General features: G+C 45.3%; 1 protein-coding gene across 3 annotated transcripts in view; it reads right to left on the reverse strand.

Moving 5' to 3' along the window:
* Positions 1–11,067, reverse strand: part of atp11a (ATPase phospholipid transporting 11A) — a 163,166-nt gene extending 152,099 nt beyond the window's left edge. Inside the window, exon 1 of one of the 3 annotated variants that reach the window (XM_055637450.1) lies at positions 10,880–11,063. In XM_055637450.1, coding sequence (XP_055493425.1) covers positions 10,880–10,918 — 39 coding nt within the window. In that variant the 5' untranslated portion in view covers positions 10,919–11,063. Of the gene's footprint in view, positions 1–10,879 lie in introns of all 3 variants that reach the window. The other 2 variants (XM_055637453.1, XM_055637451.1) reach the window with 2 other exon arrangements.
* Between the last annotated feature and the right edge of the window lie 3,692 nt (positions 11,068–14,759).

Here is a 14,759-nt window from a genome sequence, read left to right on the forward strand (position 1 = left end):
TTTAAAGTATAAGAGCAAGAGATTTAATGGGAAGCTGAATTTTTTTTCCACCCAAGGGGTGCTTAGAATCTCTAATGCCGGGGATTAGTAGGATGTCATTTTGTGGGCAGTGTGATAATCATCCTCTAGAGCTCACAGTTCTCACAGCTGGAGACTGATTCTCACTAAACACTGCCACTTTGATCTAGCCCTTAATTAGGTGGTCATTTTGTGGGCAGTGGGATAATGAATCCTCTATTGCTCACTGTTAGGTCATCATTTTCTCCACAGTGGGTTAACCACAACTCTAATGCATGGTAGGTTGTTCTGGAAGGTTTGATCACATGGATAGAGAATTGGCATCATGGCAGGAAGCAGAGGGTGATGGTGGAAGGTTGCTTTTCAGACTGGAGGCCTGTGACTAGTGCTGTGCCTCAGGATTCTGTGCTGGGCCCGTTGCTGTTTGTCATCTGTATCAGTGATTTGGATTAGAACATACTTGGCATGATCAGCAAGTTTACAGATGACACAAATTGTCGATAGTGAAGGTGGTTGTCAGAAATTGCTGCAAGATCTTGATCAGTTGGTCAAGTGGGCTGAGGAATGGTTGATGCAATTTGATTGAGAAGAAATGTGAGGTGTTGCATTTTGAGATGTCCAACATAGGCAAGACCTACATAGTGAATGGTAGGGCTCTGAGAGTGTTGTAGAGCAGAAGGATCTTGGAGTGCAGCAACATAATTCTTTGAAAGAGGTGTCGCAGGTTGATAGAGTGGCTACAAAGGCTTTCGGCACATTGGCCTTCATCAGTCAGAGTATTGAGTATAGAAGTTGTACTTATACAAGACATTGGTGAAGCCACATTTAGAGGATTGTGTTCAGTTTTGGGGACCATGTTATAGGAAAGATATTGTCAAGCTGGAAAGGGTGCAGAGAAGATTTACAAGGATGTTGCCAGGACTCAAGGGCCTGAGCTATAGTGAGCAGTTGCGCAGGATAGGACTATTGCTTGGTGCGCAGGAGGATGAGGACTGGTCTTTTAGAAATGTATAAAATCATGAGAGGAATAGTCTCTTGCCCAGTGTAAGGGAATCGAGAACCAGAGGACATAAGTTTAAGGTGAGGGGAGGAAAGATTTAATAGGAACTTCAGAGGTAACTTTTTTTTTATACCAAGGGTGGTGGGTATATGGGATGAGCTGCCGGAGGAGATAGTTGAGGAAGGTACTATTGCAACATTTGAGAAACATTTAGACAGGTACATGGATAGAATAGGTTTAGAGGGACATAGGCCGACTCAGACAAGTGTAGTGGGGACACGTTGGTCGGTTGTGGGCAAGTTGGGCCGATGAGTCTATTTTCACACCGCATGAATCTATGACTCTCGCCTCTTCCCAAATCCCCTGGAGGGCAGAGTCTATTCACAGGTGAACAAATTGTGTTTGCATTGAACCATGCACTGGTTATGGGGCTTGATAAGCCAGGTGCAGGGATGATGTTTCCCCCAAATCAATCAGCAGTTAAGAAAAGGGATAAGGAAGCATTTCTTCAACCAAAGAGATTGCAGACAGCTTTCAGGCGAATAACATAGAGTGGGGGTTTGAATGTTCCCAATATAGGCTGGTGCTGTCATAGTGCTGAGGGCTTGGACAGGGTGGAATTTGTAATATGTGTTCAGGAAAGCTTCCTCGGGCAATATGTAGAGGGCCAAACATGTGAGTGAGTAAAATTGGATCTACACTTAGGAAATTGTGAAAGGCAAATGATTGAAGTGTTGATGGGCAAATCTTTTGGGACCAGCGATCATTGTTGTATTCATTTTAAGATCGTTATGGATAAAGACAGGACGGGCCCACAAGTTTAAATTATTAATTGGCGCAAGGGTAATTTGGATGGTATTAAGTTGATTGGAGTAGGTTGTTTGCAGGCAAAGGAATGTCTGGAAAGTAGAATGTTTTTAAAAGTGTGATGACAAGAGTTCAGGGCATGTACGTTCTTGTTACAGTAAACAGCAAAGCAGGTGGGAGTAAGGAGACTTGGATGATGAGACAAATTGAGGGTCTGGTCAGGACAAAGGAGGAGACATGGGACGGGTATAGGAAACTGGGGTTAAATGTATCCCTGGAGAATTTTCAAGAACTGACAAGCATACTTAAGAAGGGCAAAAAGTTGTCAGGAGATAGCTCTGGCTGATAATAGACAATAGACAATAGGTGCAGGAGTAGGCCATTCAGCCCTTCGAGCCAGCATCACCATTCAATGTGATCATGGCTGATCATCCCCAATCAGTACCCCGCCTTCTCTCAGTAACAGCCTTCTCTCCATATCCCCCGACTCCACTATTTTTAAGAGCTCTATCTAACTCTCTCTTGAAAGTTAATGTTAATGCAAATCCAAATAGATTGTATGTACTTTAAGGGAATGAGGGTGACTAGAGAGAAAATAAGTTCCCTTAGAAACCAAAGTAGTCAACTTTGTGTTGAGCCACAGGAGGTGGGCAAGGTCCTTAATTAGTATTTCTCTTCTGTGGTTACCATGGAGAAAGATGTGAAGACAGGGGAACATGGGACTGTTAATGGAAGTGTCTTGAGGACAGACAAGATTACAATCGTAGAGGTGCTGAACGTCTTAAAGCATATGAAGATAGATAAATCTCCCTGACCTGATCAGATATTTCCAAGGACACGGAGCAGCCAGAATTTACAGATGCCCAAACTGAGATATACAAATCAACATTAGATATGGGTGAGGTACTGGAAGACTGGAGGATGGCGAATGATACGCCTCTATTTCAGATGTGGTGCAAGGAAAAGCCTGGGAACTATAGGCCAGTGAGCTCAACATCTGTGGTGGAAAATTACCAGAGAGTATTCTGAGGGATAAGGTATAAATGCATTTGGGTAGACAGGGGTTGATTAGGGATAGTCAGCATGGTTTTGTATATGGGAGATCATGTCTCATGAGTGTGATGGAATTTTTTCAAAGAAGTAACTAAAAGGTTTAATGCAGGCAAAGCCACAGAGGTTGTCTATATGAACTTCAGCAAGGCATTTGATACAATTCTGTGTGGTAGGCTGCTCTGGAAGTTTAGATCACATGGAATCCAAGGGGAGATAGCTGAATGGATATATAAATGGCTTTACATAAGGAAGCAGAGTGTGTGAAGGTTGTTTTTCCAAACTGGAGGCCTGTGACTGATGATGTGCCTGGGGCTCTGCTGGGACCATTGCTGTTTGACATCTACATCAATGATTTGGATGAGAATATACAAGGCATGATTAGTAAATTTGCAATGACATGAAAGTGGGTGGTATTGAAGATAACAAAAATGGTTCTCAAAAATTGCAGCACGATCTTGGATGGTTGATTGAGTTCAAAACAGACAAGTTGATAATTCAGACAATTGAGTACAGAAGTTGGGAGGTCATGTTACAGTTGCATAAGACATTAGTGGGGGGGGGGGGGGGGGGGGAATGTAATAGAAATTCAAGAGGCAATTTTTTCACACAAAGGGTGGTAGGTATATGGAACGAGCTGCCAGAGGAGGTAGCTCTGACAGGTGCTATAAAATTTAAAAGACATTTAGACAGGTACATGGATGGGAGAAGTTTAGAAGGATATGGGCCAAACGCAGGCCGGTGGGACTTAATGTGGCATCTTGGTCAGTGTGGGCCAATTGAGACTGAGCCTGTTTCCATGCTGTATGACCCTATGATATACCCAAGAGTTCTCAACCAAAGAGGCCTGCGGAGACTCAATCAGCATACATATTAACAAACTAATGGATATTTGTTTATTAATATAGGAAAATATTCAGGTTGGAGCTCTGTGATTAGCAGAGTTCCACAGGGATCTGTGCTGGGATATATATATTATATATTATTATAATATATATATATTATTTATTATAATGGAAGCGTAGAGGGGTTGGCTAGCAAGTTTGCAGATTCACCAAGATTACTGGAGTGGCAAGCTACGAGGAAGATTGTCAAGGTATTGAACAAGATAATGATCAGATACAGAAATGGGTGGAGAAATGACATATGGAGTTTAATCCATAAAATATACAATTAATTGCATGACCTTCAACTGCATTGATGTAATGAGGGATCTTGGGGTCCAAGTCCATAGCTCTCTGAAAGTGGCATCAACTACATAGAACGGTAAAGGTGACATTTGGTATGTTTGCCTTCACAGGTCGGGGCGTTGAGTATACGTTAGGATGTCATGATGCAGCTTTATAGGGCTTTATTTCGGCCATTTTAGGAATATTGGATGCAATCTGGTCACCCTAATATAGGAAGGATGTGGAGGCTTTGGAAAGGGTGCAGAGAAGGTATGCCAGAATGTTGCCTGGATTAGGGGGTATTAGCTTGTTTTTTTAATAACACAGTTGGATTGTTTTCTTTGGATGCCAGAGGTTGCAGGGAGACCTGATAGAAGTATAAAGTATATGAGAGGCATAGACCTTTTCCCCTCCAGAGTCAAACAATTCACACACTGGAGGACATAGCTTTAAAGTGAGAGGGACAAAGTTTAAAACAGGTGTGCGAGGTAACTATTTTTGCCGCACAGACATTGTGGGCTGAAGGACCTGTTTTTGTGTTGTATTATTCCACGTTCCATGAAAATGAAATAGAGGTACAAGATCAGCCACGTCCTTCCTGACTTAGAGCTGGAACAAGAGGTCAAACCACGTACGCCTGCTCTATCCCGAGCCATTTTTTAACATGAGGAAGTTTTAAGGGGTCGTGAGGGTCTTTGGGCGTGTTTATTGTTTTTAAAATGTGTTGCAACCAAGAAATTCAACAAAAAAAACATTGTGAGAACTCAGTCATGCTCAGCTTCATGACATCAAAAGCCCTGTCGATGTTGAAGCCAGCACAACAGAAATGGAGCCAACACCTTCCTCAGTTTTGCTACAAATCTTTGCCGAACAAAAATTAAAGATTTATGTTCAATTTGTTGTTCTGGTTTTGCTAGTTCCAAACATCTGCAAAGATATGAACAAACAAGTGGAAATTCACACAATTTTGTCGGAAAAGACTTAGCCAGCGAGAACTAAGCTAAGAAGCTTTAGTTCGGACAGCATTAATCTATTTTAAGACCATTAACTTTGCATTGATGAAAATACAAGATGCATTTTCATCAAATGAGACCAAACAAAAAAAAATAGTGCAAGACATTTCAGACCAGCATTATTCACTTAAGAAAAGAAAACGTGAGAGGCGAATGAACCAAGAACTGCCAACTCTTATGCCCAGACTGAAATGAGACCAGGTCAGCCTCGCATTTAATCTCTGCTAATCCAGCCATAACAATTTACAAATGTCTGCATTAATGCCAGATTGGCAGCAATTCCTATCAGCAGTCAGCACAGAATATCCCACACTTAAATATAGTGCTTTTAATCTACAGCTGCACACATCACAAATGTTCTACACTCTCTCATGTGAAGGCAATACCTTTCCACAAATCAAGGACCATTATTATTGGATATCCTTATCCACAAATAATATCTGTTATATCAGTGCAAGTTCGCCTCATTGAATTGCAAGCACTTGATCTCAACATTTGTGGGTTCAAGCGTTATTACAGTGCTGAACAGAAGACAAAACTCACTCATTTACAATTATGTCACAATGTTACATTGTCACAAAGTTATTAAGACTTAAAACCACCTCCCCTCTCAACTGGATGAGAAATATCCTGCAACACAAGTCAAGGTAAGCATGCGAGCAGCATTGTGACTAATAATTATTCAAATCCACAAAGTCATTTTCCTCCACCTCCCTTCAGGCAAGCGTGACATTTACTTTGTACATGAAAATAGTGCCTGCATGCAAATTTACAAACTAGGAGCAGACGTAGCCTGGCCCTCGTTTAATAAGATCACGGTCGATCCGATTGCAGCCTCAATTTCACATTTTTGTCCACTCAGTATTCTTTCACCCACTTTGAGATGATCAAAATTACTTTTCGAGCAATTGATTACTGATTTTACAATCTATAATCCAATTCTGTACTTAAATCTTATGCTTCATTTTGCACATGCCACTTAAATAATCATTTAGAATTGAACAGGCACTGAAGATTTAGATTAAAAATAAAACTGCTGGAGGAAATCAGTAGGTCAGGCGGCATCTGTGGAGACAGAGGGATAGCCGAAATTTCAGGTTTGTGACCCTGAAACAGAACAAGTAGCATAGAGGGAGGATAAGCAGCATGAAGGGGAGAGACAGGAACGGGAAGGCGATAGGTTCACTTAGGTAGATAGAGCGAGGGGAGATGGGCACATATGGGAGATAGGCTATATGGTATGAGGGGAGCCTGGAGTTGGGATACTGAGACTGGGGATATAGGTGAAATCTACGTCTGGCAGCTTTGCAGCCTTCTGAACTCAATCAAATTCTCAGTATCTGACTTTCCCCATCTCATCGCAGCAACTCTGGCTCAGATTTTGATCGCTCTGTTAATTCACCCTGACCTAGCACTGCACTTTGCAACATATTCCTTTGCTTATCAATGTTATAATTTCATATCCCATTCCCACTTACCACTCCACCCCCCCCCCCCCCCCCAATTAACCAGATGATCTTGTTTACAGCTCATCCCAGGGGCAACCCAAGTCTCATTCTTCCAGATAATCCTTTTTGCTCAAAAGATTCTCCTCTGCAGCTTGATACTATAGGGCGTGTCCCACCAGCATGCGACTGCATGCGGCGAGCACGACCTAACGCGGTCGCTTGAGCAGTAGGGCCTTGCGGGGCCGGTCCCACTTCGATCGCCGGAGCCGTGTGGAGTTGTGCGGGGCTGGTCCTGACATTGTGCGGGGCTCCGAAAAACTGACACTGTCCAAAAATTCCGCGCTGCAACAGCCAGCCGGCCCGCAGCCGCATTGAGGCAGTACTCAGCGTCTCGACGCCGTACGCAGCGTCTTGACGCCGTACGCCTAGCGCGTGGCATTGCGCGATGACGTCACCGCCCGCCGTGCCGGTGCATGATGACATAACCGCCCGACGCCGTGCGACGTCCAAATTCAGTCGGCCCGCCTCCTGCCCAGCTGATTGGTGAGTATGACGTCGGGACCAGCCCCGCAGAACTCCAGACGGCTCTCCGCGGTCAGAAGTGGGACCGGTCCCGCGTGGCCGTACGCCTCAAGCCACCATGTTTGGTCGCGCTAGATGCATGCAATCGCATGCTGGTGGGACAGGCCCTTAACTTGCTTGCACACCTTCATAGGTTTAACAAAAGTCTATGACTTGATACATAAAGTCTGTTTCTCTTTCCTAAACTGTGGCATCATTCAACATTCAAGTCTATTAAATGCCTCTATCATATCTGCCTCCAACCCCACCCCTGGCAGTGTGCCTCAGGCACTCACTGGCTGGGTGTAAAAAAAAAATTGCCCTGCACTTCTCTTTTAAACTTTGCCCTTTCCATGTTAAAGCTATGCCCTTCTGTATTTGATATGTCCATCCTGGGCAAAATATTCTTACTGTCTACGCTTCTCATCATTTTATATACTTCTATCCAGTCTCCCTCAACCACCAGCATTCAAAGAAAACAATCCAAGTCTGTTGAACCTCTCACCTATATCCTCTATACCCGGCATCAGTGTGGTAAACCTCCTCTGCACCCTTTCAAAAGCCTCCAAATTCTTCCTGGATTGGAGCGATCAGAACTCCATGCAACACTCCAAATGTGGCCTAGCCAAAGCCCTATAATGCAGTATCATGACTTCCTGACTCTTATATACGCAATGTCTGACCAATGAAACACACCATATGCTTTCTTTCCCACTGTGTACTTGTGTTGCTTTATTCCATACCTCCTTGCGATAAATGGTAATATTCCATTGGTCTTCCAATTATTTCTTGTACCTGCCAGTTAACGTTTTTGTGCCTCAAGTACCAAGTCCCACATATCCCTTTGTATCTCAACATTTCATAATATTACTGTTTAAAATACAATTACGTTTACGTTCTTACTTCTAAAGTGAAGAACTTCACATTTTAGATGGTTAGAACCTTTTTTCCCCCACACATAGCATGGTGGAGACCTGGAGCACATTGCCAGGGGTGGGGGTGGTGGTGAAGGTAGATGCTGTAGGAGGCTTTTAGATAGGCACTAGACCAAGTGGGACCCGTTGGTTCCCATTCATACTGGAGGCCTGGTCCCATTCCTCAACGCAATATTCCACTACTCACCCGTTCCCCTAATGTAATATTCCACCACTCACCCATAGCACAGGCGCGGCTGACAGGTTCCCGTTGTGATGCCCCTGATCGCCCCCTCCTCCCCTCAACCCCCCCCCCCCACCGGAGAGTGTGGCCGGGGAGGAGAGAGAGCTCAGAGAAAAATCTGGGGTTGTGGGTGGGTATCACGGGGGAGGGGGGCAGGAGCAAGGGAGGGGGACCACAGGGGAAGGCGCTGGAGCTGTCGCTGGTCACTGGACTGCTGGGTTCGCTGGACCACTGGTCGTTCTCGTCCGCCGTGATCAGATTCTCCGCTTTCCATTTGGCGACATTTCCCGTGCCGGGCCGCTTCCGCTTCCGGTCCCTCCGAAAGTTGAAAACTGCCGCCAGCCATCCTCAGCTCCAGTAAAGACACGATGGCGCAGGAAGGGGCGGACCGTCCTGTGGAGTGACAGGAGAAAAAACCAATCCACGCGGCGCTGAATGGCAGGAAAGGAGATCGATCTGCGCATGCGCGTTTTTTAAGATTTTTAAACCTCATTAGACCACCGATCGGAACAAATCGGTGCAATCGCAGCACAGGAGAACGGTGAGTAAGCTGGCGAAATATCGTAGCGCTATCTCGTAACGTTTTTTCGCAAATAGAATGTCCGCGCAACCGGAAGATAACAAAATCTGAGCTTTAGTTATGTATAGGTATAAATGTTCAAGGAATAGAGGGATCTCGATCATGTTCAGGTAGATGAGATCAGTTTAACTTGACATCATGTTTGGCACAAACATTGTGGGCCAAAGGGCCCATTCCTGTGCCGCACTGTCCTATGCTCTATTTTCTTCCATTGAGCTCCATCCGCCAACAACTTGCCTATTCACTACTTGCTTTTTCTGCCTTTTAGTATTTGATAACCTTATAATAGTGGTAGTATAATAATAAGGAACTGCAGATGCTGGTTTATACCACAGATAGCCAAAAGGGGCCATGCAGCATCTCGAGAGAAAATGGAAGTGATGTTTTGGGTCAGGACCCTTCATGGTGAAAGTGATATAACACAGAACTAGGATACTGATCGGTTGGGCAGGTGGACTGAGGAATGGTTGATGGAATTTATGACAGAGAAATGCGAGGTGTTGCTTTTTGGGAAGTCCAACATGGGCAGGACCTACACAGTGAATGGTAGGGCTCTGGGGAGTGTTGTAGAGTAGAGGGATCTAGGGGTGCAGGTACATAATTCCTTGAAAGTGGTGTAGCAGGTGGTCAAAAAGGCCTTTGGCACTTTGGCCTTCATCAGTCAGAGTATTGAGTATAGAAGTTGGGCAGGTCATGTTGCAGTTATACAAGATATTGATGAGGCCATATTTAGAGTATCGTGTTCAGTTTTGGGCACCATATTAGAGGAAAGATGTTGTCAAGCTGGAGAGGGTGCAGAGGGGATGTTGCCAGGACTCCAGGGCCTGAGCTGTAGAGAGCAATTAAGCTGGCTAGGACTCTAAGATCTCGCAATCTTTCAATTTGGTGGGCAACTTTTCAATAAAAAAATGTGACTTTAATTCCATGTTAACAAAATGTATCCTCGCTGCATCCACAGAATATTGTCAGGGCGCTGAAAGGGGTGGAAGATTGCAACCTTCATGTGGTCCGCCCTGTTTCGACTAATGCAATCAACTCGACGTGCACAAACAGAAGATCAAATAGAACAAGTTGTCCTACAACTTTAGGCTGTGCACGCCACACGAAAGAAGAAGAAGACAGCATGGAAACAGGCCCTTCGACCCAACTCGTCCATGCTAACCAAGTTACTTAATTGAGTGACTCCTGATCGAGGAGGCAGATTTCTTATCCTGAAACTGTCTCCTCAGCCAAGATTCTCCAGCCCAGAAGGTCACTTTACAAATACCTTCCGATCCCTTGTAGAAATTTGTACAACGCAATGAGATGATTTCTCATTCTGTCTGAGCTGCAGTGAATGGACCTTCTTTGTAACTTCTGCCCAGTTGAATGACCCAACCATTATCAATCTGTTATACCACCTCCACTATCTCCTCACAATTTCCTGTTTCCTGTGATGTAAATATTCATTAATGCAAAACTGCTAACAACGGAGACCTGATCCATTTGATTACTAATAATTAGACAAACCTGAATAAAATAGTCCTATTTCCTTTTGTTGTTTAACCAGTGGTGATAATTCTACTTTAAAATCAAATCATTACCCCCCCCCCCCCCCCCATGTATACAATTGGTGAAGTGTTTTATCAAAATGTATTTTATGAAAAAGACTGAATGCATAGACAATTGGTGCGAGGTTTAAGTAACATAAAAGCAGTATCCTCATTGTGAACTAACAATCAAAGTTACTGGAGCGCAGAATTTTCTATCCACATCTAAACTTCAACATTGTGTCATCTCAAGACTTGTTCAGCCTGCGCCCGGACCGTGGTGTACACAGACGGCTGGAACTCGGGTCCCCTACACTCCAACTCGGTGCAAAACCACAGGTTGAATCACAACAGCGTGAACTTAAACTGCACACACAACCTCTCGCTTCCCGGAACTCTCGACATCGGAGCGGATGCAAACGACGGCGAGGACCGAGACAGACTCCGGCAGGATCGCGCTCAAACAGGAGAGCCGATACCAGGACGCGGAAATCGCTCCGCGCTCCCGGGGCTTGCCCGGGCCTTCGTTGGCCAGCGGTCACTCACCCAGCGGCGGATCGCCGACCCGATCCCGCTCCAATCCATCGCCCTCCTCCCACTCTCTGCTCCCGACTCTATTCCGCTGAGGCGCGGCGCATACTTCGTCCCCGCCCCCCGGCACTAAAATCAAGACCCAGCCACCACTCCTGAGCAACTCAGCGACGAAGCAAGGAACGCAAAACGATTAATGGGCACGACTCGCACCCTGGGAAGCCGCAAATCCAGTTGGGCGGGGCGAGGCCTTTTGTTTGCCTTCAATATTTTATTGGCAACGTTGCTAGCACCAGACTACAATACAAGACTACAATACAAGCACCAGGTTACATTGGCTGGCATTCCCTGCAACACCAAATCTACATAAAGGCCATTCAGTCCTTCAATCCACGCCAATGCTGCTCTCCCTTTACCCTTGTTATTGTGGCGTTGACTGGGTCTTACTGCCAGTGCCGAAGGAAACGGTCCTCGCCAGTCAGTCAGCCAGCAACTGATTTAGCCCGAAGATAGATAGACACAAAAAGCTGGAGGAGCTCAGCGGGACAGGCAGCATCTCTGAAGAAGGGTCTCGACCCGAAACGTCCCCCGTTCCTTCTCTCCAGAGACGCTGCCAGTCCCGCTGAGTTACTCCAGCTTTTTGTGACTATTTTCGGTTTAAACCAGCATCTGCAGTTCCTCCCGACGGATTTAACCAGTGCAGACTCTGCCATGGTTACAGTCTGTCATCGTCACGGTCTGAGTGCAGGCAGTGAAATAAAGGAAGGGGATTTAACACGGAACATGAATCATTGGTTTCAATCCGCAACAACAATTAAAATGATACTCAAAGTCATACTTTTTCCGATGTTTACCCGGGACACAAAATAAGTGCATCTTTCAGAGGAGCAAATCCCTTATTTCCACATTTAACCGGCAGTTTAAACACCGTTGCTTGAGTTGTACTTTAATCACAGCGAATATTGTTACCCACACGCTTACTTGACAAAGTTTAAACCAGTATTCACTTCAACCTGTGAGATTGGCTGTTCCGTAATTGGAGCGTCCAATACTGCTGGAACACGCTGATAATTAAACATGTGCGTCTCTTTGAGGTCAATGTGCAAGTGCCATAATTAAATATATCTTGACAGATTAATAATTATTTCCATCTGGTTACTTTGAGGAAATTGTGCAATCTTACTCGGCTCATTGCCCCTTCCTCCCCCGTGCTTGTGCCAGCTTTCTGAAAGAGCTATCCAGCAATGAGTGCTGAGTGGGAGACAGCAGAAGTACAATTCGTCCTCCAACAGTTACGGTCCACAACACAGCCTTAGGAAACATGGACTGCTTTTCATACTTCAGAAGCAACCTTTCAGCAAAGGCAGACATTAATCAAGAAATTAATGATCCCATTAAAGTCCTCAGTCTCATGGTCTCTGACCACAAATCTCATGGTCTTCTGGTGACATTGATCCCTGCCCTCTCATATGTTTCTGAGATTTGCTTATTTACTGTGGGCTGTTATCAGTACCCCCCCCCCTCCTCACCCCCCTCACCCCACACAGACGTCAAGTTTGCTCTGAATTAACTGTGCTGTACTATCAACAGCCTTGAGACAAAGCACCTCGAAGCCCTGGCATTGTACCCGGAGTCATCAACCAAGCTAACTTCAGGGGCATACTACCAAAGTGCTACCAGCATGTCCAGTCCCTCCAGGGGCCAGAACACCCTTGATCACTGCTGCACATATCTGATCACCTATCTGTGCTTCTGCACCCTGCCTGTAAACAAAACTGAAGCAGGAGCATCCGGTACAGAGAGTTGTGAAATGCTGGTCAACGGACACAGATAACAGCTTTGAGTAAGCTTTGACCGGTTCATATTCCGGGATTCCACAGCTAACCTGAATGAGTACACCACTGCATTGACTGACTTCAAGTGGAAGACTGTGTGGTGTTGAAGTCAATCCAAGTGTTCCCCAACCGGAAACCATGGATGAACCACAATGTACATTCACAGGTTAAGGCCAGGTCCGCTGCACACAAGTCAAACGATCCCAAGAGGTACAAGAAAGCCCACTATGATTTCCGCAAAGCTTTCAAGGAAACCAAGAGACAATAGTGGGTACAACTTGAATCCCAGTATAATCACTCGGATACAGAGAATGTGGCAAGGTCTGAATAAGATAACTGGCTGCAAGGCAACGTCAAGCAACATCATTGGTGTTATTGCGACCCTGCCCGATGAACTGAATCCTTTCTATGCTCGCTTCGAACAGAAGGCCAATAGGGCGGTGATACCTGGCCCTTCAGATTCAAATGTGCCTCTCCCCAGAGTAACTGTCGCAGAGGTTAAGTCGGCCTTCCTGAGGGCAGAACCACGAAAAGCAACTGGCCCAGACAGAGTTCCTGGCCATGTCCTTAGTAGGTGTGCGGACATCTTCAACCTCTCCCTACTCCGTTCTGAAATACCCACCTGCTTCGAAAAGATTATCATCATCCCGGTGAAGAAGAAAAGCAAGACCTCATGCCTGAATGTCTACCGTCCAGTAGCCACCATCATGAAATGTTTTGAAAGGCTAGATATGGAACACATTAAATCCAGTCTACCCAGTGGCCTTGACCCACTACAATTGGCCTACTGCCACACAAGGTCCACGGACGATGCCATTGCCCTAGTCTTATACATCCCTGGAACACATTGATAAGAGAGACACCTATGTCGGACACCAATTCATAGACTACAGCTCTTTTTAACATCATTATACCATCCAAGTTTATCACCAAACTCACGGGACTTGGAGTCAGCACTCATCTCTGCAACTGGATTCTCCACTTCCTGACCAACAGACCCCAATCAGTGCAAATAGGGGACAAATCTCATTCAATTTTCAAATTTGAAGACGACACCACCATTGTGGGCCGGATATCAAATAATGATGAGCTTCCAGTTCCTCGTGCTGGCGAGAGCAGGAACAGGGAGATACGGGACCTGAACATGTGGCTGAGGAACTGATGCATGGGGCAGGGATTTAGATTCTTAGATCACTGGGATCTGTTTTGGGGTAAGGGGGAACTGTACAAAAGGGACGGATTGCATCTTAACAGGTGTGGGACCAGCATTCTGACAGGCAGGTTTGCCACTGCTACACGGGTGGTTTTAAACTGAATAAGGGGGGTGGGGTGTCGAATGGGATAGTGGAGGATGGAGTTAAAGGGAAAGGGTTTCTTAAATGTGTGAGCGTAGAGACAGAGGGGTGTAAAATGAGGGTAGAAGCAATAGGTAGCAAGGTGAAAAGTAAAAGTGGCAGCACGGCAAATCCAGGGCAAAAATCAAAAAGGGCCACTTTTCAGCATAATAGTATAAGGGGTAAGAGTGTTGTAAAAACAAGCCTGAAGGCTTTGTGTCTCAATGCAAGGAGCATTCATAATAAGGTGGATGAGTTGAATGTGCAGATAGCTATTAATGACTATGATATAGTTGGGATCACGGAGACATGGCTCCAGGGTGACCAAGGCTGGGAGCTGAACATCCAGGGATATTCAATATTCAGGAGGGATAGACAGAAAGGGAAAGGAGGTGGGGTAGCGTTGCTGGTTAGAGAGCAGATTAACGCAATAGAAAGGAAGGACATTAGCTTTGAGGATGTGGAATCGATATGGGTAGAGCTGCGAAACACTAAGGGGCAGAAAACGCTAGTGGGAGTTGTGTACAGGCCACCTAACAGTAGTAGTGAAGTTGGGGATGGCATCAAACAGGAAATTAGAAAAGCGAGCAACAAAGGTAAAACAGTTATAATGGGTGACTTCAATCTACATATAGATTGGGTGAATCAAATTGGCAAGGGTGCTGAGGAAGAGGATTTCTTGGAATGTATGCGGGATAGTTTTCTAAACCAACATGTAGAGGAACC

Source organism: Leucoraja erinacea, chromosome 6 (assembly GCF_028641065.1).
Source record: "Leucoraja erinacea ecotype New England chromosome 6, Leri_hhj_1, whole genome shotgun sequence".
NCBI lineage: Eukaryota > Metazoa > Chordata > Chondrichthyes > Rajiformes > Rajidae > Leucoraja > Leucoraja erinaceus.